Source organism: Dermacentor albipictus, chromosome 10 (assembly GCF_038994185.2).
Source record: "Dermacentor albipictus isolate Rhodes 1998 colony chromosome 10, USDA_Dalb.pri_finalv2, whole genome shotgun sequence".
Lineage (NCBI taxonomy): Eukaryota > Metazoa > Arthropoda > Arachnida > Ixodida > Ixodidae > Dermacentor > Dermacentor albipictus.
In genome coordinates, this window is record NC_091830.1 from 22601588 (window position 1) to 22626231 (window position 24644).

At 44.1% G+C, this 24644-nt stretch overlaps 2 protein-coding genes across 10 annotated transcripts in view; one reads left to right on the plus strand and one right to left on the minus strand.

Annotated features, from left to right (window-relative positions):
- Positions 1-24644, minus strand: part of LOC135921697 (uncharacterized) — a 381860-nt gene that overhangs the window by 56675 nt on the left and 300541 nt on the right. For 7 of the 8 annotated variants that reach the window (XM_070527008.1, XM_070527009.1, XM_070527007.1 and 4 more), the window contains one exon: positions 766-849. The exons of the other annotated variant lie outside the window; for it this stretch is intronic. In XM_070527008.1, the coding sequence (XP_070383109.1) occupies positions 766-849 (84 nt within the window). The remainder of the gene's footprint in view (positions 1-765; positions 850-24644) is intronic. 8 annotated transcript variants of the gene reach the window in all.
- LOC135921694 (uncharacterized) overlaps positions 20007-24644 on the plus strand; it is a 33170-nt gene continuing 28532 nt past the window's right edge. For both annotated transcript variants that reach the window (XM_065455997.1, XM_065455998.2), the window contains exons 1-4: positions 20007-20110; positions 21540-21554; positions 23026-23043; positions 23764-23808. The gene's annotated coding sequence lies outside the window, so the exon portion shown is untranslated. The remainder of the gene's footprint in view (positions 20111-21539; positions 21555-23025; positions 23044-23763; positions 23809-24644) is intronic.

Below are 24644 nucleotides of genomic sequence, written 5' to 3' on the forward strand. Positions count from 1 at the left end.
TAGCGAGGGATTCCGGAATAATTTTGACCATCTGCGGTTTCTTTGTTTTTACATGTGCTAACACATGTACACAAGCGTATTTGCATTCCACACCCATCGAACCCACGTCATCGATGTGAGCAGCGAAACGCCTTAGCACCAGTAAATAACCTTTCTACGCTACCAAATAATAAAATAAAAACTGCCTCCAGAGTACGTTGACGAGCCAGAAAACCAGAAAGGACGCAGAAACGAAAGACCGGTAGCGACGCCTCCTTCAAATTCGCAAACAAGCTTTCTCCGATTTCATGGATTTACATGGCATCTACTCAGGAATGTTTCATTTTTTTCTTGGTATATGACTGCAATGTATACTAGAAGAGTCAAAGGTTGAACTTTGAAAGTCTCGCCGACTTTCAGAACGCTACAGCGGTCCACATATGAGCAAAATACTTTCAAATCCGTGACGTCACAATGACGTAGGGTTCCTGCGAATTGGGCGCTCAAATCAAGATCACACAAGGCCCAAATACGAGAAAAATAGAATAGTTGATCCTTGGCCAGTTGGTGGATCATCTGTATTGTTTAGCGGAATGAGAGTACGTCTGTGCCGCCCACATCGTTTTCTGCCGCCCTTATTCCGTTCACTTTTACAAAAGGAGAAAAGTACTTTAATATTCATGACGTCACAGTGACGTAGTGGTGCCGGAGATTCGGCGCGCGATTCGAAATGCGATCAGGCACAAAGAAAGCAAAATAATTTGAAATCTGTGACATCACACTTACGTAGGCGTGATAGGGACTTGCCAAGACATTCCGAGAATGAAAGCTTGGCCATGCATTTTTTTCTTGCACTCATAGGCATTTTACCTGAAAAGTGACGCATACAAAATTTGCAAAGAATGCCGTTGCGGTCTAATCTGAATCAGTGTTTCCTTTTTGTGTGCGTCGATCCATAATACCGAAAAAAGAGCACTTGTGACATAAGAATTTGCTGCAAAAGTTTCCACAGGAAACTCTGGAGCATGTGTCTGTGCCAGCTCGCAAGCTTGTTAGGTCAGAGTGTGAATTACAATCAGTGCAATGATTGCCTCATAGTTCGTCCTTGGGGCTTTATAGCCACTTTCTAAATTTGCAGGTGAATTTTCTTTTTTTTCCAACAATATGTTGCGTTAGAGATGCAGCAGTGCGCGGTGCACGTAGGCAGAGTGATACTGCCTTCTACAGTCAGAACAGAAATATTATTCTCAAATTTAGGTCAGCATAAGCAGATAAGGTTTCATAAATAACGGCACAAGAATTTTGGAAGCCACAAGAACGAATATTAGACAAATACATGTAGGTAATTATCATTCGCGTAGCGACTGAATAATCGCAGAGCCATAAATTACAATAGTAATTTCTGTAGGAAACCCTATGCCTTATAATGAAGTTTCTTGTAAAGCACTTTTAAATTTATACTTGACGTGTTGCAACATGTTGCACATTGAACGCTAATGTTCTCTATCTCTCTCTTTCACACGCAGAAAAAGAAGATATAAGCCTTGATGCACGTGAGTAGGTTCCCAACATTTTTCGTTACGGAGGTGGCGTTCTTTTTTCTTTTGAAAGTATATTTCTTTCCGCACATTGTCGTCCTACTTGGTCGACATTCTTGTTGCATTTTTTTCCGTTCTTGTTTCCTCCAGAACACGACCCGAAGGCAGGTAAGTTACAATGGATCCATTCCGTATAAAACACACAGTGGGCTTAGCGGAGATCTCATTAATATGCGACGGCCACTCAACGAAAGCAGACGACACTTTGACACTACCAGGCGTCCACCAGCGCGCCAACGATGTACGCTTATGACATCTCTCTGTCGTAACGGAGATAACCTCGTACCGGTCACTCACAGCCAGTCAAGTTGGTACCCCAGTTTCAATATAGGAACAATCCACCTGCGGTACGTAATTTCCCTTGACGCAGTTCGAACCAGCGACCATCAGACTGCCATGACAGTTCTGTCGAAATGACCGAACAGATAGAACAGGTTATGTCAGCACGACACACTCGTAGCGAGGTGAGTTTTTAGCTTTGCCTTACAATACGTTACCGCGCGATACGCGATACGTTGGGCCAGGCACGCATACGCTTCCTCTCCTGGGAACCGCTGTAGACAGGCCGAAAGATTAAAGTCTTTAGCACACACTCATCGCCTACCGTGCTGAGGCGTATATTAGAAGGTTAGTGATGCAGCGATGAAGTGGACATTTATAGCGCACCTCAGCACCTCACCACTAACACTAATGGTGCGTCCGGTTCTGCTTCTTCAGGATACAACTGCGCAAAATTACGCAATGCCAAAACAAAGACAGGACGCACGCAGTGATAATCTACCAATCTGTTCACGTCTGGTCTTTGTTTTTGTTTTTTTTCCGCATTGTGCTATTTGCGACGTAGTTACAAGTATGGATTGCCAACACGCCCAGCGTATGGTTATCTTGAAGCGCCGATCTGCTAGGTGGAAATCAAAACACTGCCTTTCTAGGCCTGTCAGCGTGAAAACAAACGGTTTATCTGAATAACAACAAAACATCTCTAACGCTCGGTTCTCAGCGTAAGTGACCCTTAGCGATGCATGATTTTGTCATTTATGTCTTACTATGCCGACGCGGAGCAAATGGTCGTACAGGCAATGTACCCAAATCTATAAGCTAAGCTCCCGATAGCCCCCATGCATTGAAATTGGTAACCGCGAAGATATCACCGTATATTGCTAAGCTGTGCAGGTGTGCATGCCGTACTCATTAAGTACTCTTTAAGAGTGCTCTGTAAGAGTACTGCTTGAGCACGTACGTTAACCAGGTGTACAGGTGATTTCCGAATGTGCGATTGCGAGTGCTTTAGGTATGCTTTGCAGATCTTTGAAAGTATACGAAAAAAACTTCCACGGAATTCACAGTTACTGTTATCGAAGGTTTCATTGTAAAGAAGTTTTCTTCCGGGACGATTTCCCAGTGAACGGTCCAGCAGCTGATCGAATGAGGAGCCACGGTCGACATGCTCTGACAATCGCTGATAGAATATTGCTGTTGTAACTCGAGTGCCAAAGAGGCTGTTTGCCGCTACCCTTAACACTACAGGCACCGTGAACGCTTTCCAGCCTATAGAATAACGTTTTTTTTGTAAGGTAACTGAAATATAAAGAAGCCGGGCTGATCTTGCTGCAGTCTTTGAGCAGGCAAGGACACAAGAGTCGCATTGTAATCTTTTAATAGATGAAAGACGGAATATTGGAAGTAAGCTTTTCGCAGCATCAAACAACCACTACCCTAAATGGGCGACTTTCTACTCACAGCATCATTTAGCCACACGTGGCTTGCAAATAGCAATGGTGTAGTAATAAATAAACAATGGGAAAAAGCAGTGGCATCGACTCGTCTCCGCCTTCTTTTATTCCTAGTTCCAGGGTGACGTCCGCCAATCTTGTGTGTGTGAAAAGAGATGCGGGGAGGCGCACGCGCATAATTTAGCATACCTTCTATTCAAATGAGTCGAATTAAAAAAAAAATCATTCGCAGGCGTATGCCATTCTGGGAAACCGAAACATCAAGATTGCGGTACGATTGAGCGGGAAATGAGACAAAAATGTGCTAGCTGTACGTCTCGCCTATTTATGGTTTAAACCGCGTTCACCCCAGTGGGAGGTGTTCTTCAGGAGCTCACTCGACACTGCTCCTGCCTCTTCGAGGAACGAATTGTGATGGACAGTGGTCCGGAGCAGGCCATTGGCAGTTACGCTATACACACATACACACACATATATATATATATATATATATATATATATATATACATATATATATATATATATATATATATATATATATATATATATAGCCAACAAACAGTGACACCACGGACAATATAGGGGAAATTGTACTTACCAGCTGAATTCAAGAGATGATAAATCAGTGAAAATGCATGTGGAGAAAAAGAGGACACAAGAAGAGCACAGAAGATACGTTTGGCGCTAACTTTCGAGAACGACTATTTAATTCGTGATTACAGCCAGATACGAGACGAGCGGCAATGTTCGGCACCTGCTCCAGCTTATTTTTATCTCTACGAGTAGGCGGGTCCCAAACCATACACGCGTATTTTAGAATTGACCTCACATAAGTCTTGTACAAAATGTCGCGACATGACTGAGGAAAAGTGTTTGCATTTCGGCGAAGAAATCCCAGGATTTTGCATGCTTTAGCAGCGACATTATCGACTTGTCGACGCCAATTGAAAGCGTGAGTAAAATAAACACCTAAATATTTAAATTCAAATACCTGTTCCAACATTACATTCCTAATAAGGTATGGTTGCATATCAAGGTTTTTCTTTCTTGTAAATTTCATATGAACAGTTTTAGACAAATTCAAATTCATATTCCATTTCACGCACCACTCTGAGATTCTGTTCAAGTCTTCCCGAAACATCTCAGCGTCACGGTCACAAGTGACTATTCTATAGAGGACGCAGTCGTCCGTAAATAACCGCATTTGAGACACTATTCCGTCACTAATGTCGTTCACGTACAGCAAGAACAATAGCGGCCCCAACGCGGAGCCTTGCGGAACACCGGACACAACTTGCACCTTCTGTGACTGAGTACCATTCACCACCACAAACTGCTGACGTAAACGTAGGTAATCTTCTACCCATGATATCACTTGAGGACTGATATTGTAAAAGGCCATTTTTTTTATTAGTAAACAGTGCGTCACGGTATCAAATGCCTTTTTGAAATCCAAGAACACACAGTCCACGCTAAGACGCCTGTCCAGTGCCCCTGCAAGCTCGTGCACAAATTCAGTCAACTGCGTAGTACAAGATAGGCCCCTTCGAAAACCATGCTGACGAGGATTAAACAATGAATGTGCGTCCATATGTGCTACTACACTAGTATACAAAGTATGCTTAGTTAGTTAGTGATACTGGCCTATAATTTGGGGCGGTGTCACGAGGACCAGATTTGTGGATTGGCACTATGCTTGCGATTTTCCAGTCATCTGGAATGCAGGATTCATGAAGCGATTTTTCGAAAATAATCTCCAAGTACGGTGCAACCGACTGAGCACAAAATATATAAAACTGTTCACGGCTGCTCACGTTTTGAACCTTCACTGTATTTGTTCATTCCACCACTTTCTTCAGCTGGACCAAGGCGACCAACGAGTAAGCGATCCGATGTACCTCCATCTTGTTTCAACAACGCATTATTGTGGGTTGGTGTCGATCACCGTTATTTCGTTTCTCTGTAGTTACACGGCCTGGGGCAGCAAGAAGACACACAGGTAAGTGTGAACGCGTCGCACACCGGCAAAGTGCTATTGAATTTTTTTTTTTGCCAACCTCCTCATGTTGAAATGGACCGACCCAGTTAGGCTGGGTTGGTGCGTTTCTCTCCTCGGTGGCTGAGCACAAGCTATGGCCCAATTTATCTTCATTATAAGCATCCGACGGCGCTTCGAAATGGAGCCCCACAGCGCACCAACCCGATCTGACCAGTAGTTTTCGTTTCCCCGAGTGGAATTGGTGAGCGTACGCCACGAGGAGGAGAAAGCACCTGTGGGGAGCGTAACTAAGACCAGCAAAAAACAGCGGTGACCGCGTAGTCGTTCAGGAAACGCCTGTGACGTTGCTACAATGGCAATATTTTTAAAAAAAATTCGTCTGTGGTTTGATTGCATACTGGTACATAGTTGCCACCATTAACAAATTTTCGAGTTCAAAGGGATTTAGGGGCTCTTTTAGGGAAAAGCTTTAAATATGCCGAAAAGCTTCTGGTAGAACTCCTCCATTCGGGATTTTCGTCGTCGTTAATGCGATTCGCATTCACGTAGTGGGGCGCGTTTATTTATATTTTTTTTTTGGGGGGGGGGCACTCCGGAGTTTGTACTCGTAGTGCTCTGGACTCAAATAGGTGTGACGTTATTAGCAACTCTCCAATTGAATAGTCTACTTTCCTCGCACATGTGGTTGAGCCGCTTTAATCGAATAGACCACCAGCTGATGGCTCTGTTTGCGATCCATACAGCCGGCGAAGTCGCTTTTCCCGAGCGTAAGTATTTACTCATGTGAGCCAAGACTCGTTTTCGAGATGTTCGGCGGTTGGACTGAATTGAAAGCGAATTTTCGCATACATAGCGCGAATGGCAGTGTCTCGATGTAAACATAGAATATCGGGTTCTTCTACTGAAGGTGCTCGGTTCGAATACCAGTTTATGGCAGCACGTTGGCAGGACCCCGCCACAGAACTACCCTAGTCCGATGGAGACTTGTGTACGCAAATGCGAACGATACTCGGCTGCGTAAACCCACATTAAAAAAAAGGAGTTATCCTCCGACCACCATGGGAACGAGGGACTGGATCCCGCAGGAATCAGAGTAGCTATAGTACTATATTATATTTACTTAGTTCTCCTAATTAGCTTGTCTGCGTAAAGGATACCACGTAACTTTCTTTAGCATATATCTTCAGATAGCTCGTGCATCTTTTAACGCCTTTTTTTTCTGATATGCACGAAAATATGCCCGGATTGTTGTCTGCGTTGTTGATACTCAGTTTTTCATGGTTTTTTTTTGCGTTACCATATTAACGTACCAGGCATCCCTATGCCCCTAATAAAGACATATAAAGTACATTGAAAGAATGAATGACTGGGTGACAAGAACGAAAGCTGGACATTTCGTACATTATTGAAAGGTCAAAACAGAGCGTCCACAAGCAAGTAGATGACTGAACGAGGCTGTTATATTCGTAGGTCTATGCAAGAGAAGACTTTCTCTTCCAGTGGCGTTCAAGCATATGGATGAAGACTCTGCTCAACCTGCTGCAGACGTTTGAAGGCCAATCACGTCATTGCACATTTGCGTCGTCATTATGTGGGATAAAGGCCAACAAGACATTTGCACTTGCGTTTAAAGACCTTCGCACTTTAGCATTTTAGTTTCTGAGACAGATAAGAGCAATGGTTATGCGGGGCATAACATGCGTGGCTGAAGATGTGTGCGTTCTGTAAAGTAAAGATTCGTAGCCCAGGTCGGAAATGCCACTAGGGAGGGCCATGAGACATGAGACAAGATAGGGAATTTCGGCGTCAAACAATAGAGCCGCGTGATTCAGGACGGGGCTAACCGGAGATCACCGCGAGAAGCCTTCATCGTGTGTTTAAGCTATTAGGTGGTGTTAGGCCACGCGATTATACAGTTGCCGGGGCTTTCTCGTGTAGGGGGGCTCAGCTTCGTCAATTCCCATTACCGAATTGCCTCGAGAAGCATTTATCGAGTTGCTAGGTTAGGTGAACTCAGGTTAGGCTAGGTTACGGTTTCACCTGCCATTGCAGGTAGCTGTGGAGTCTCTATAAGCTAGCGTTAGGCCTCGTGTGTGTACAGGCTAGGCGCACCGCGCCTAATAATCGGGCCCTAGTCCCTAGCTAAAAGCATTGTTCGAAGATGGCTTCTCCACGCTTACACTGTGCATACAGAAAAGACAACTTTTGCAGCAACCTTCGTTTTAAGGTTTTCTTGTGTATTGCGCACGTTCATGAAACACGAGGGAAGCTTTGTATAAACGTATAATGAAACCTCTTTTTTTTCCCAGTCGCGTAAATAAGTTGTTTCGCATGGCTGTTTAGCCAGATGTCCGCAAACTTCTCTTTTTCAACAACTTGAGGTGGTGCCGTAAGCAGGCGGAGTGTTTTTTTGCAGCCATCTTCAGAAGCCTTTCTCAAGCTTTCACAAACCGCTAGCAAGAGGAGTTCGTTTGTTTCGTTTGTTGAGCTTGCCTGTATTTAAACAAATTGCACCGTTTGTCATTTTCATAATCCGCTTCATACGTAGAAGTTAACTCTGCGCAGTCTTAGAGCAACGTTTCGCATTACGTCCACTCACGATCCAAACGTACAATATGCACCACATGGCAGCAAGACAGGAGAATGTAGTACGTCATCTGGCCTAACATTCACTTCATACGTTACAGTCACCGAATATGAAGGAAGGCAGATATAAACGTATAACCTAGGAAAATATGAGTGGAGTGACTCGTTTTGTGCGACAGGGCTCATTGCTTGCACATCTTGAAGAGGCAGCGCAAAAAGACGATGACAGAAGGCAGGAACACACAGGACAGCGCTGTCCTTTGTGTTCCTGCCTTCTGTCATCGTCTTTTTGCGCTGCCCCTTCAAGATGTTCAACCAGTACCAACTCGCCCAAATGTCGATCCTCATTGCTTGCACAGATTCTACCACACACGAGCTGCATCCCCCATAAAAAAAAAAGTGCATCGCATAGTGCAAGCTCACTGCATATTAACAATGCGTCATTTGACCTAACGTTTACTCTACACGCCGTTAGTTCACCTACACCAAGAGTTAATCGGTAATAGATGCCACGTATGAGAATCCAGCTGTCCCCGAAACGTGAGGAGTGATGCATTCTTATGAGAGCATTACCTACGTAGGTTCCGCAGAACTGCCTGTTAAGAATGAAATATGAAGCATACTATTGTATTGATGGCTTATGTGTACTATGATGCAACATATTCTTCAGTGTCAGAAATTGTCTGATTGATTATCCATTCCGACGAAACATTTAAATGACACAAATAATGAGCTATAGAGCTTAACTGTGGCACTCGTAAACTTAAAAACAAAGTCAAGAGTATTAAGCAGAACGTATGAGAACGCTCCTGCGCCTTAACAGTGACTTCATAGGTATGTTATTGCTGGAATGTTACGAATACGTGAAAGCAGGTTTGATACAGATGTTCTTAGTGCTCAATACAGACGTGGCCCGCTCAAAAGATAGCACAACTTAGATATTCTCCGGAAGAGAAGCGTCTAATTTGCGTATGGTTGTCTTCTCTCCTTTTCATACCGCAAAAGTTCAGATTGGCAATCGACCCGGTAAGTTGAATTTGAACTACGTGGGAAAAAAAAAGTTCTGGTTGCTTTATTCTTTGATGACGAAGCTCGGTAATGCCTTCAAAAGTCAACTAAAGCACGTTTTCCCATTGCGTAAAAAATTACTAAACGCGTAGCTACACCAGAGCAGGTTAATCGCACAATCACGTGGACGAAGTTTCAGCAGTCACGTTAGAAAGAACTCGTAAATGTACATACTTTCCCCACTTAGTGTGCAAAAAATTGCCGTCATTGCAGCTAGCTAGAAGGGACAACCAGAATCGGCCTGACCCGAACCGACGTGTGCGCTCACTGCTTTACGAGAAGAGTCCATGCTGCATGCAGGGTACGATTCAAAGGCGTCTTAGCATATATTAACGACAAATTACTATTCGGACAGCTACGACCACTCTGCCTGCGCCCCCTGGAGTTGATGTCGTATTCGTTTAACCGCGTGGCTACGCAGAGCGCCGTTGGGGTGCCTGTCGTCTGCTACGCGGGGGCAATCGAAACGCTGGTAATTAAACTCCTGTGTGGTCGCTAGCCTTAGGGATTTAGACTTATTACCCTGCTGATATCTGCTATCCACTGCTGACGAGTTAGGCTAGAGTGAGATTACGTCCTCTAAAGGACCCGAATGTCCCGCACCTCGGGTCGACGTGGAGTGATGGTTAACGATGGTGGGCCTCCAGCTCTGATCGACGTGTAGCGCTTACCTGGCCCGTGTACGTCTTCAGGTGCGGGCGATTATTAAGGATCGACATACTTAGTGCGTGGCCCAATGAATGATTAGGTTCTTAATTTTTAATTATACTTGAGGCGTACTTACCATGCGTAGCTCACAAAAAGTGTCGGTGATGGATCTGCTGCAGATTCGTTATTAGGGTGTTTTAGAAATACGGGATTCGAAGTTTAGCGTTGTTATCGAGCGTGCGTGTAAAAAAACGCGAACTAAGAACAAAAGAATACAAGCTAGTTTCATCATCATCATCAGCCTGGTTACGCCCACTGCAGAGCAAAGGCCTCTCCCATACTTATCCAACAACCCCGGTCATGTACTAATTGTGGCCATGTCGTCCCTGCAAATTTCTTAATCTCATCCACCCACCTAACTTTCTTCCGCCCCCTGCTACGCTTCCCTTCCCTTGGAATCCAGTCCGTAACCCTCAATGACCATCGGTTATCTTCCCTCCTCATTACATGTCCTACCCATGCCCATTTATTTTTCTTGATTTCAACTAAGATATCATTAGTTCGCGTTTGTTCCCTCACCCAATCTGCTCTTTTCTTATCCCTTAACGTTACGCCCATCATTCTTCTTTCTATATCTCGTTGCGTCGTCCTCAATTTAAGTAGAACTCTTTTCGTAAGCCTCCAGGTTTCTGCCCCGTAGGTGAGTACTGGTAAGACACAGCCATTATATACTTTTCACTTGAGGGATAATGTCAACCAGCTGTTCATGATCTGAGAATGCCTGCCAAACGCACCCCAGCCCATTCTTATTCTTCTGATTATTTCCGTCTCATGATCCGGATCCGCCGTCACTACCTGCCCTAAGTAGATGTATTCCCTTACCACTTCCAGTGCCTCGCCACCTAATGTAAATTGCTGTTCTCTTCCGAGACTGTTAAACATTATTTTTCTGCAGATTAATTTTTCGACCAACTCTTCTGCTTTGCCTCTCCAGGTCAGTGAGCATGCATTGCAATTGATCCCCTGAGTTACTAAGCAAGGCAATATCATCAGCGAATCGCAGGTTACTAAGGTATTCTCCATTACCTTTTATCCCCAATGCTTCCCAATTCTGGTCTCTGAATACCTCCTGTAAACACGCTTTGAATAGCATTCGAGAGATCGTATCTCCCTGCCTGACGCCTTTCTTTATTGGGATTTTGTTGCTTTCTTTATGGAGGACTACGGTGGCTGTGGAGCTGCTATAGATATCTTTCAGTATTTTCGCATACTGCTCGTCTACACCCTGATTCCGTAATGCCTCCATGACTGCTGAGGTTTCGACAGGATCAAACGCTTTCTCGTAATAAATGAAAGCTATATGTAGGGGTTGGTTATATTCCGCACATTTCTCTATCACCTGATTGATAATGTGAATATGGTCTACTGTTGAGTAGCCTTTACGGAATCCTGCCTGGTCCTTTGCTTGACAGAAGTCTAAGGTGTTCCTGATTCTATTTGCGATTACCTTAGTAAGTACTTTGTAGGCAACGGACAGTAAGTTGATCGGTCTATAATTTTTCAAGTCTTTGGCGTCGCCTTTCTTATGGATTAGGATTATCCAAGATTCCGGTACGCTCGAGGTCATGGGGCATTGCGCATACAGGGTGGCCAGTTTCTCTAGAATAATCTGCCCGCCATCCTTCAACAAATCTGCTGTTACCTGATCCTCCCCTGCTGCCTACCCCCTTTGCATAGCGCCCAAGGCTTTCTTTACTTCTTCCGGCGTTACCTGTGGGATTTCGAATTCCTCTAGACTATTCTCTCTTCCATTATCGTCGTGGGTGCCATTGGTGCTGTATAAATCTCTATAGAACTCCTCAGCCACTTGAACTATCTCATCCATATTAGTAATGATATTGCCGGCTTTGTCTCTTAACGCATACATCTGATTCTTGCCAATTCCTAGTTTCTTCTTCACTGCGTTTAGGCTTCCTCCGTTCCTGAGAGCATGTTCAGATCTTTCCATATTATACTTCTTTGTGTCAGCTGTCTTACGCTTGTTGATTAACATCGAAAGTTCTGCCAGTTATATTCTAGCTGTAGGCTTAGAGGCTTTCACACATTGGCGTTTCTTGATCAGATCTTTCGATAGTTTGCTGGTATCCTGCCTAACGGAGTTACCACCGACTTCCATTGCACACTCCTTAATGATACCCACAAGATTGTCGTTCATAGCTTCAACACTAAGGTCCTCTTCCTAAGTTAAAGCCGAATACCTGTTCGGTAGCTTGATCTGGAATTCCTCTATTTTCTATCTTACCTCTAGATCATTGATCGGCTTCTTATATACCAGTTTCTTCCGTTCCCTCCTCAGGTCTAGGCTAATTCAAGTTCGTACCATCGTATGGTCACTGCAGCGCACCTTGCTGAGCACGTCCGCATCTTGTATGATGCCAGGGTTAGCGCAGAGAAGTCCATTTCTAGTCTCTCCGTTCAGGCTCCTCCGCGTCCACTTTCGGCTATCCCGCTTGCGGATGAAGGTATTCATTATCCGCATATTATTCTGTTCCGCAAACTCTGCTAATAACTCTGCCCTGCTATTCCTAGTGCCCATGCCATATTCCCCCACTGCCTTGTCTCCAGCGTGCTTCTTGCCTACCTTGGCATTAAAGTCTCCCATCAGTAAAGTGTATTTTGTTTTCACTCTACCCATCGCCGATTCCACGTCTTCATAGAAGCTTTCGACTTCCTGGGCATCATGGCTGGATGTAGGGGCGTATACCTGTACAACCTTCATTTTGTACCTCTTATTAAGCTTCACAACAAGACCTGCCACCCTCTCGTTAATGCTATAGAATTCCTGTATGTTACCAGCTATAAGCAGAGCTTACGTTTTTGTAAACGCCATGGTGCGTTATTTCTCAAGCTTAATATACGGGAGTGTAAGAAATCGCAGATTATACTGTAGGGAAGGCTGCCTGCCGTGACCACGAAATAAGGCAATATGAGCCCATAAGGAAAAAGTGGTGTTTCAGTTTTGCGTACGCTAAGCGGCTTTTATGAGTTATTCCTAGCGCCTCGTTATTACAGACTTTCTACGGAGAAACCACGCTAGGAGACGCTATCGACCGTACGCAGAGAAGAATGCCCGCTAAAAAAGTATCTATCACAAGCGTTTGTATTTCAAAAGAATACCAATTGTATGCAGTCAAGAACGATATATATTCTAATTCAATACGATATAATCTTAGGAGATATTTGTTTTATGTACGCTAAGCCATACGTACAACCATCAAATAATGAGCTTCTAAAACTCCCTATTTGGTGCTCTAGAAATCGGAAACCGAAGGCTAGGATACGTCACCGGTCGTAGGAGCAAAAAGAAGAAAAAAAAAACACTTTCGGCTTTTGTGTTCGCCAAAAGTACAGTGTGTTGCTGTATTGGCATTAAATTATTGTGTCAAAACTCCCACTTGCAGAAATCACAAATATCGATGACGGTAAGTATGGAGGTATTCTGTCGTACATGCTGCCACATTGTCACATTCTCATTGTTTCGTGCGTGTTAAAAGTTTGGCCGGACAAGTTAAGAAAAGCGCTATGCTAAGCGAATTAAATTACACTTATAACTACATCAAGCATCTACAAATATGTATATGGACGTAACTACAGGTTTTCCTACCAGCCGACTAACTGAGCTAATGTCTTCAACTGCAGGCTCATTAATATGCGCAAAGGCATTTGAAGAAAAAAACAACCTGCAACGTTTTTTTGTTCTTAAAGGAAATGTGTGCACAATATTTCGTATGAAAAGAGCATCTCCTAACAACCATTACCTTGCAAGGTGCTTATGAATCCATCTCGTGAGAACGAACTTATTTAGGAACAAATGTTGCCAGTTGAGCCCCCTCGCGGCCAATCAATCCTCTTCGTATTTCCGACCATGGCCTCCAAGATCTGAACGCGCGCGCCGGGTATTTCGTCCCACTGGATCTTGGAGCTCATGTTTCAACTGCTCTAGGCGGCGCTACTACAGTGCTCATTTGGAATAACGTCCACCATCATGAATTTGTGAACCGCAACTCACAAAAAAATCACCTGGAACAAAACACCGGTGGCGCATGCATTTTATCCTAAATTTTTTTCCGACTTATATATTCAAATTGTGAAACAATACCAGAGCTCAAACCTGCAAATGCTGCAAGTTTTTATTTTTGCGTGGCTGTGCAATACCTCCGGGATTGGCTCAGGAAAGAGGTTTGAAACATACGAGGTAAGGAAAAGTGGTGTTATAGTTGCTAACACAAACTTTGACTTTAACTATTCAACATAAATTAAATTCGATGACAGGACCTAAGCAGAGGACACCTCACACGACAGCTAGTTTTTACTTAGAGAGCTTACCTTTACTTAAATTCATACCAACACGATAGCTACGAGTCTCACACTTCGTGTAATATTCTCACAGGTTGCTATCGCATTCATTGCTGGGTCTTAGGAAGAAACTGTGATATTTTTTCGCAATTACTTGATTTGTTTAAAAAAAAAACGAGCATGTGCGATGCTTTCATATGTGCCCCTTTTTCTTTTTTGGAATCGCAAACATATCTAGGAGAGCGTCGAGCATAGAACAAGGAATAAATAGGTTACCCGTGCCCCGGTGACGTCACGGGGACATTTTGTTTTTCTTTCCGTTTACGTTGCAGGAACGAAACATAGAAGAAAGAGTTGTAAGTAAACACGCATGTGCATGGCTTTATATTTTGGGCAAACTTGTGGCGACAATGCACTGTGATGCTTCGCGTTGATATCGGTAACGGCAAAAATGGCATTTGCACAGTGATCGGGCGCTTTGCATGCTTTTGACACTACTGTTTATCAGAACCACCGAATGACAACTCCTTTCCGCTTTTTTTTTTCTATTGCGATATCAGTTACATGCACACTCCGAGCGAATTTCCTTTTTCGTAGCCCCTACTTCACAGAATACGAAGCCCTAACCACCTTACTTAAGCCTAACCCTAACCCTAAGGCTAACCCTAACCGCCTCGGCTTTAGTATTCCATTCTTTTTAACAAACCGAGTTCCCCTGTTCGTCACCGTAGACCACTTAAGCGCTGTTTGTGAAGTTTCGCAGGGCTCAGATATGTTAACAGGAACGCCTGATCGTCTGTATGAAGCCGCACTTAATCTTGGACCGTGCTTAGTCGCGCGTACTATTCTCCCTGTACCCATAACGTATGGCAGGCACCAGCCACAGTACTGGAGCATCAAAAGTTTGCCAAGCGGACTTCTCTTAGTGGGCTTCCATGAAATTCGGCGACAAGGCAATGAACTGAGCTTCTCAGAAATCCCAACCACTTTGACCAAGTACGGCTTTCACTCTCTCCCTCACCATACTGTGGTGCAGAGTTTCTTTCGTCTTCTCTCATTTTCGTGGACTTGAAAGTTACAAAACGAAGACCAATCAATTAAGGGCAGAAGCAGAACTGTCGCCGTTGGGCGAGCGTCCTCACACCTTAAGGTCAAGCCGCATGTGCGTACCCGTCTCTGAAGATGATGACTGACCGAAGGCGTCCATTGCCCCTGTGCTTCGGCCACAACATTGGTTATCTTTAACGTATCTGACATCTGTACATGCGAAGGAAAAGTCTAAAAATAAGAAGACCTAATGTGAGTGATGATATCCCTGAAGCATCAGATACATGCACATATAGTTGTGCTGCATGTGAGCTCTAAAATTGATTCATGCGTTCCAAGTGTGTCAGTGAAAAAAACACACGAGAGGACGCCGTACGTTCACTGAACCGCTGGCCCGTTTCCATATGGAATGTCCTTTTTTTATCTGTTAATGGTAATGATTCGTACTAGAGCAACTACTGGAGAACAATGTTATGTTCAAACTCTATTCGTCCCGAAAAGTTGACGCGAACTCTTCCCATCACGTGATCCGGAGAATTCGGGCGAGGAGCCATAAACAGAATTCGATGGGAAATTTGGAATTTAAAATCTGGACCGCCGACCACTAAACCAAGAGTGGGTGGGGAGGGGTTCCTCAGGACTCAATAACGTTACTTCCTCCTCCTCCTCCTCCTCCTCCTCCTCGTATAATGCACAGATGCTATTCCATTGTCATTCTCGTTTGCGCTTCGTCAATAGCCCCAGTGGAGCTCCAGCCACACTAACGTTCGGATAGGCAGTGTACGGGGGATAACAAAGGCATGGAATCGGAACAAGAGAAACCGCTACAATATTCCAGAGCCCTGTTATGCTTCAGCTTGTGGTTAATGGCACTGCAGAGGAAAGAAATGTGTTCCGCCTAAACGTTCGTTCGGCAGTTAGAATTAAAGGCCAACTGCAACGAAAATTCATTCTGGGCAAATTTGTGGTGTGAGCAGCACATACCACTGGAGCAATACTGACGAATCTGCAGCGCCGGTAATAATTTTCTCTATTAGCAGCCTCTGAATTGAACCTTAGCAGACGACGGAAGCAAACGGTGATTATGGGCAGCATTGTAAGTTATGCAATTAATATTAAGCATGAATGCAAATCAGTCTATAACTCAGACTCTTACAGTCAAAACATGGTGTAATGGTGCAAGTTATGGATCGACTTAAACGTTCATTTCGCTTTAAAGGTATAAATTATTTTGCAGTGCGTGATGAAAGTCCTCAATGCACCGCCTCCGAGATTCGTTAGCGCGCCGTAAGGAGCGGTGGTCATCGCGGGCAGCGCCGAATCTCGGAGGTCGTGTCTACAGCAATCACGTGATTTAGGTCGCACGTCACTTACGCCGACCGGCAATGGTGGCGCTTTTTTCTCTCAGTTTTGCTATCAATAATGTCTATTTTTTGGGGTCTTGGTGACGCTTCCACTATTTAAAATGACGAATATAGCCCGGATATTCATGTATGTGTACAGTATATTTAACTACGGTTTTTATGTAGTCTCGAATGTCGTTGCTGTTCGCCTCTAATTAGCACATGAAGAGCTTATCTTTCAGAACCATTTACACCCTTCAGGCCCTAGCAGTGATTCAGCTACACCTATTATAAGTGCCGCGTAGGAGATAAATTACCTGGGGAATTCTAGGGAGGCTGCCTAGGGAAGTTACTGTTGCCCTGACAAAGAACCCTTGTCAAAATTGTAGCTCCCGCCTAGAGACGTTTCATTGCCTCGTTTCATCTCCCTGTAAACCCTTTGTTTCGTTCAGACTTTTATGATATTTTTTTTTTGTTTTCAGTCTTGAAGAGGAAGACTACTGGTAAGTGTTTCACATCATGTTGGGGCACAAATTTTGTTGGTGTAGAGAGAGTTTTGAAGGCGTGGTCGCGTGTGAGCCTTCGACGGTTCTAGTTCGGCTTAATTGCACCGCAATGGGGCCAGCAGGCTCAAGGTAAAAGTGAGCATACTTTCCTTGAAAGCGATCGGGCCTTCCCTGTTCCTTGCTTACAACACGAGCAGTTTACGTTCAGTCTTAACACAAGACGCAGTAAGAACACAAAGTACTAATAATTGTGGAAAGCAACAAAAATGTTGGCATAGTGCATAAGAGAAGTATCAGTACAGAAAATCTGTTCGCACAGAGGGCATGCTATACCTCCAAGAAAAATATTTCAAGTAATAAGGCCATTTTTATTAAAAGTTGGACAGTGTGGTGCAACATTTTGCAGTCATGAGGAGTATGGCAAATTGAACACAGGAATCACTGATTCCTTGGCAGGTACATCGTATTATTCTGTTTATGGAACGAAGTGTCAATGAATACATTTTCGAAATAAATAAGCAATTTTTATACCTGAAGGGTAATGTTCTTAATTACTGTGAATTATTGATTGCTCTATGCAACCGCCTGCTAGGATGTGAAAAGATGCTACGCGAAGAATATAATTAAAGAGGAAGGAACGAAAAGGAAAGAAACTACAGTCATGGAAACCGACAGTAACTGCGGTCGCCTTATGTGCTGATGTTGGATGCTACCCGTTTATGAAGCTTGTGCTTATCTATTTCTGTCGAGAGGACATCTTTAGTCGCGTTGCGATACGCAAGAAGGCTTCGCGAAAGAGAATTAACGAAAGCAGCTAAATTACATTATAGGCTTTCACATACTAAAACCACGATGTGATTATGAAGCACGCCATTGTAGGGGCCTCCAGAAATTCGGGCCAACTGGAGTTCTTCAACGTGCACCTAAATCTAAATATGCGGGTGCTTTCGCAATTAGCCCCCATCGATAAGCGGACGCTATGGCCAGCCCAGCAATCTAAGCAACCACGGCGGATAATGAAAGAAGCTAATAAAAAGAAAGGGGAGGAAGCACAAAGGCAAAGTAAACGCCAGTAAAAACACGTTCTCAAATCAGCCTGCTGATTTTCAAGTACGCCTGTTGCAGATTACTCACTTATTTCTTTACAGCTGCGCAAGAGACACGTGAGTAGACACTTACTCCAAGAAAGAAGGTCATAGTAAACGCTTTCCTTTTAAATAACTTTCGCTTTTTCTTCTATTTCAGCACCCGGTAGGTGACAATCTGTATATATATATATATTTTCATTTTCACGGTAGGGAGCTATTAGGAGCTATTAGCAGTATCCATGGTAAACAATCGAAATAAAAGCGTTTTGTGGCCTTTGGCTGTACACGAATCGCAAACGCCATCAAATCACTAGCTTCGTACCGGCACCTGCTGGCCTAGAGAGTGACAGGCCGTACCGGGTATTTTCACCAGTGTGCATGAGTTTGCAAACTCGACTAGCAAACCAGCGAAGTCTAGTCTAGCTTAGTATAGTATTGATCGGTCGGTCGGTCAGTCGGTCAGTCAGTCAGTCCAGCCCAGATTGGTCACTCCCCTAGCCTAAGCCCAGCTTAACCGAGCCAATGCTCGTGTCCAGTACAACCTAGTCTAATCTGGTCTAGTCAGTTGGCTGACTGACTTGTCCAAGTCCAACCCAACCGAGTCCAGTCCTGTCCAGTCATGTACAGCCTAGTCTATAGTCTTGTCAGTCCGAGTTCGGCAAAGTTTAAATTAGTCAGTCTGTCAGCACCAAATTATCCTAGGCTAGTCAGGAAGTCAGTCAGCCACGAAGTAGTCAGTCGCGAACTAGTCAATCAGTGAGTCTAGCAATGTGTAGCCTAGTTTAGTCATATATGACTGGAAGCGCGCGCGCGCACACACACACACACAACGAAGGAGAAACGAGGCAGAACGAGCGCATACTGATGCCAAATTTAAATCAGAGAACTAGTAAATTCGTGATAAAAACATGGAGTGGAGGAAACAAAAAGTAAGGGAAAATTACACTAAAAAGACGTGCCGTCCAGAGATAAAAATGCACACTTTAACAGTGATATCGAAGGTGAACTCACACAAGTGTCGCTGTTTTTTTACAAGGATAGTTTCATATAACTCTCTACTTCACAAGTGCTCAGTGCGACAGCGTACTAAAGTGCGCGAAAATTTCTTAACGCATTCACATATTGCGGAAGGAGCAGATAAGTGCAAACCCGGTGAAGCCTTTAGCCCATTGTAGTGCTCACGCAGGCGCACACTCAAGTAGTCCTAAGTCTGGGCAACGCATACCTTCTTGCAGGGCAAAGGAATACAGTAGACAATAATGATTAGACAACTGACACAATTAGCATGATTAACACCACAACCATTTTATGAGGACCTACTTTAATTTCTTCGTTGTTTTCTTACAATTCCAGAGCAAAGCCCTTACAATGTATAGGTCGAGGGAAAAAAAAAACATGTGAACACGAAATTTTCGCATAATTTTTTAATTCTACGCGAGAACTCGTATAAATAAGGCACGACCGCGAATTCTTACCGCCCTTTTATAAAATTCCAAGTAACGCATCTTCATTTTATTCTGTTTGGAGCATTTTGGCAGCAAAGACCAGAACATTATTACGATAGCCAGCTGCTTGTCGTCACAACCACAAGCACGAACGAAGTTTTGCCCTAGTGACAATAGTCCGTTATATCCAGATTTGACTATGCGTTGGCCAAGGGGTAGAAAAATGGCTGTGGCTTAGCTAAGGTTAAGCCCAGGATGCGAAGCATACTAGCCTTTATTTTAGTTGCTGAATCACTGTTTAGCCTGGTGAACTGCTGTTGCTTGGCTATATTTGGTTCGGCTAGACGAAGAAACAACTCATGCAGGCGAGCGCACGAGCTGAGACGCGGCTATCTATAGCTACGTGGCCGCAAGCGAGCGCGCGAGTTGAGCCTCCGCTTTTGCAGCTGTTATGACGTCATATGGTAGCTACGCGGCCGCGCGCGGCGCAGGAAGGAAGAGCGTGGTTGTGCGGCTAGTATGCTTCGCATAAAAAGTTAAACGCATGGGATGGCTCTTATATTCCACGCGATAATTTTATCCCGTTACTCGGTCTTATTTATAGTCTATGATCACGCATTCCGTCCACAGAACTAAAGGCCATCACGAAGAAGCTAAAGGAGCGTCCCGAACCGACCGGAGATGACGTGCATGCCGCCGACTTGATTCCCACAGGTACTGAAGTATCTATAGTAACAAGTTATCGCACACTCTTGAGGCAAAGTTCAATAGACCTTTTTTCTAAATCTCGCAAAGACGAGAGTGTTTGAGCTTGCCTTTATATAGAGGGCGTTAGCGTGTCCGGAATTCCGGTGCACTCATTACGTATTGGCGTAACACCGGGTTACCAGACTCTGGTAGCGACATCTTGTCCGGCCTCAACGAACCGCAATCAATGCCTGATATAAATGGTTTCATGTTCAATTAGCGTTCTTGTTGGAAGGAAATGCCAAAGTCCGCGTGCTCACAAAGACAACTCTGCCGAAAGTTTACGCCAACACTGCAGTGAAGCGCTTGGTTGCTGCAGTAATAGCTCTTTGCCAGCCTGCTTGAAGTCTGCGCAACGAGGTAGCGCCACCCGCCCCCTCACGTTTATACCTCGGGTAACCCCGTAATCTTCCAACCGTATGGAGTTTGCATGCAAAGTCAAATGCCAATACATTGCTAGAGGTTTCGTTTGTACGCAAACGTATTGCCGAAGAACACTCATTTAACCCGAAAACATTCCTAAAAAGCTGTGTTTGGACGAAGCGTCATAAGACGTCGATAACAGCGTTCCTCCTACAGCTCTCAATTGTGCGGTAACTTTGCATTCCGTGTAGTATAATAGGGAGTTTTAGCTTGTCCGTCAACGGATTAGCGTTTGCAAATTACTGGGTCACCAGTAAAGAGTGCGGCAACCAAGTTGGGCACTTACAGCAACAACACTGCTGGCAACATCTTATAACGCGACCCTGTGTTATCTAAATACTGGCGTAAAGCGTTATTGGCTGAGTAATCTGTGACGTGCAGTCCTTTTAAGATCTTTCTTCGACAAGAACACTCACATAACATCATGAATTGGCAGTTTAGGCTGTGATGGCATGTGCTAGGGTTCTATGCATGTGTTTACGATAATAAAGTTGAAAATGAACGCTTGTTTCCATCGTTCCTTTCCGTCCTTTGTACACTGCTTCGCTGTGCACGCTATCATGTATTGCTGAGTAGCCCGGTGTTACAACTTCCTTTATTTAACCTTATGAACGCGTCACTTTCAGATCCCCAGCGGCATGCGCGTTTCAGCATGACAGCATTTTTTACAGGAAAGTATGCAGGGGGATTGCGGGGTAAAAAAAGTGCGAGATGAGGACGATAATCGTATGGTAGAGGCTAAATCGCTAAGCGTGTAAACCTGTTTTTAGAGTATTCACAATGAACAAGGATTCTCGAAGATTCCATGAAATATGCTGAGAGACCGTTTGATCAGCAAGAGAAGTTAAGAGCATCAACTTCGATTTTACGAGTAGGTGAGAGCACTGTATAGCTACGTTCCTCATATTTCTTTTCAGTTGCTTTAGGCACTGCATTGCTTCTTCTGACTCGCATCTTGTTTCTTTTTTACCAGCCATAGCAATTGCAGGTAAGTGATTCGAGAATATCTTTTACGGCCGTTCCGTCTACATTTTTCTAACCAGTGTGAGCTTTCCGGTTTATTACACGCCAGCATGCAAGGAAGATCTGAAACAACGCATAAACACAGGCTTGAACAACGCTTGAACACAGGCCGCAGGCGGCCTGTGTTCAAGTCATCGTAGACATTCTATCTATTGTCAACATAGTTCTTGGGACTACATAGCATTTTTAAACATCTCCACGGTACGTTACATAAATTGAGGCAACTGACAAATTTGTTTAGTGATATTTTGGGTATGTTTAAACGCGAGTTTCCTGAAACCTACGATTATAGAACATTTATAGATTGCACTTATATAGACATTCCAAGCGAGTTGGTGCCGACGCATCGTCGGGCTTTGCATATATGTATTTGTGTATGCGTGCACGAATGGCTTATCCATGTCATATGTGCGGGTTATATTGCTACACTACTCAACCCCCAAAGTTGTTCATACAAGTTTTTGCCTTCCTGACCACATTATTCCTGAGAATTCTGAGAATTTTGCAGCCGAACAAATGTCATAAAACATAACATTCACAGCACATGCGTTTGATCTTCAACCTTCTCACGCAAATAAATATTAAAAGCGCGCCGAAATATCAGTGCTCACGCCTGAAAATGACGTAATTTTGCTGGTACGACTCCCTGCGGGGCGCGTATAGGGACGCTAGTGCTATGTCATTACAGGCCTCACTGAGCGTACTAAAGTTTTAAGGGTGCCTGAGATTTTGGCACACCCGCATGCGTCGCGCCTCCGTGTATCTCGGACCCGTGTTTAATCACAACACCATCTCAGGCGAATTTCATTCTCACCTCCCTGCACTTTGATATCAGGGGCAAAATGGGTTTGTCAAGATACAAACGCGACACCTATAATGCCACAATTGACATTCAGCCTACTAATTTAGGATTACTGCTGTTACCAGCATCCTTCACGTCAGCCATGACGCAGTGAAGCTCTTTGCAAAATTGCTCTACTGCATGTTTTCTGCCGAGACCCACCGACTCCCGCAATAATTTATGTTCCAAGCTTAACAACCAGCCGGAGCACATGTCCCTGCTTGTTTTCACCGAATCGGCGTAACATACTCCACACACAAACAATAAACTATATACTTTATCGTAACATGTATTAAACGTTTCCGGCTGCCCCGGAAACGCGGTGGTTTCGGATTCACGTCCCGGATCAGGAGGAATTTTTCTTCAACTGCGAAGCTTTTCTTTCGAAGAACCCGCCTGGAATTCCTTTGTAGCACTTAGCTACGTTTGGGTGGATGTCTCTTTTTCCCCTTTATCAACGAATTGAAAGTATTAGCTGCATGTTAGAACATCTAACTATGCCCGAAAAGCCTCAAAATGTGTCCACCTATTTATTTAGCTTGTGTTTCCACTTATGCACTGACTTTTCATTTTGAAATGTTTGTCTGCATTACAGTGAAGAGGAGGTCTACCGGTAAGTGAACGTCAATCGTTGCCGTGACGAACATGCACCTGCAACTTTCGCAAAACTAGAATGGTAAAAATTTCTCTTAACCTTGAGCCAAGAAGACTTGCCGGGCTAAGAATATCAAAATAATTCGTAATTAGCTTTGAAACACATTAACTGGCAAGCAGGCAACAAGCGCGCGAACCTTTTCACACAATTGTTCCTACGTCATATGATCAATAAATCAAATTTGAGAACGCTTCAAGTGAGAGACACGAACAGTGGGATCTGTGCCAATTTTTTTATTAAGAATTTGGAAACTCCTAACTGCATTTTTTCCACGTTGTGTCCGGAAACGAGCAGAGACAGACTCAGCTTCGACATTGGTTAAAAACAGGCAAAGTGAATTATCGATAATTTCCTATCCAGCATTTCTTGTCCAGCAAATATAAATGTGGCAAATGGCAAGAAAGCTTAAACGTCATTAGTGAGTCGCGGTGTTTTTGATCACATTGTAGCAAAATAAATCATTTAAGGAGGGATGGTAGGCCGAAGGGTCAACTTATCACACGGCTAGCGCATGTTACTGAAAATTTAGGGAGTGGTATATCGTGTCGTCATTATAATATATTATGTTACGTTTCTTTCTGTGTGCATACATTTTGCTCAATGTATTTCTTTTGCGACTGCTGTAGTCTGCATGAAAAGTCCTGAGAAAATTATTCGAAATTTTCATTTTTTTTTTAGTGGGCGAGCTATCTTCGGGAATCAAGAAATTGGCAGCTGGCGAGGGTGAGTACAATTCATTGGACGCCGTTTAAGGTGTTCAATGGCTCCCTTTGATTCAGTGTTTGTGGTGCTCAAACAACTCTCCACAGTGATGTCCACTGTTCAAGGGTAACAATCTAGTGTGTAGCTCCTACGTATCTGGCGATCTAGCTGCAACTGTTCTGTTGCTGAACGCATGTCGCTGGTTTGACCCCCCACCATAGCGGCCGCATTTTGATGGGAGAGAAATGTAAGAGAAGCTCGTGTACTTAGATGTAGGTACAAAGGTAAAAAAAAACCTAGGGTGGTTGAAATTAATGCAGAAGAGGATAATTCAAATTTGTTGTTTGAACAATAAGATATGTGACAATGACTCCATCCTTCGACACCAACTGCAATAAAACTTTGAAACGTGTAGAAAGCCTAGCTTGAGATAGCGTAGGAATGCAGAAGAGCCTCCATGCAAGATTTTAGGTTTTAAATACGGGTAGGTGTGGATCGCGGAAAGCTCGCAAAAATAAACATTGTTGAAAACTAAATCTAAAAGAAATTTACGAACCCTTTCCCGCGGAAAATGGTAGTAAGCGAAGCTTGTCCTGCATGCACCTGACCTTCGTCACGGTTAAGTAACCCACAGGTAACGGTGCCAGGTTGCTTTGGCCTCCAGCTCCCTCAGCTCAGGACCTTCTCGTCGATGTCGCATTGCCTGGACTTGGGCGGCTCTAAAGGCGCGTTTATAGTCCGACGTTCTCGGCGCGCGGGCGAGCGTCGTTACACGCCAGGCGCATCGGAGTGCGCTGGCCGCGTCCGTTTATGTTGGCGGCGCCAGTGCCTTGAACCATCGGTCGAACAATACACGA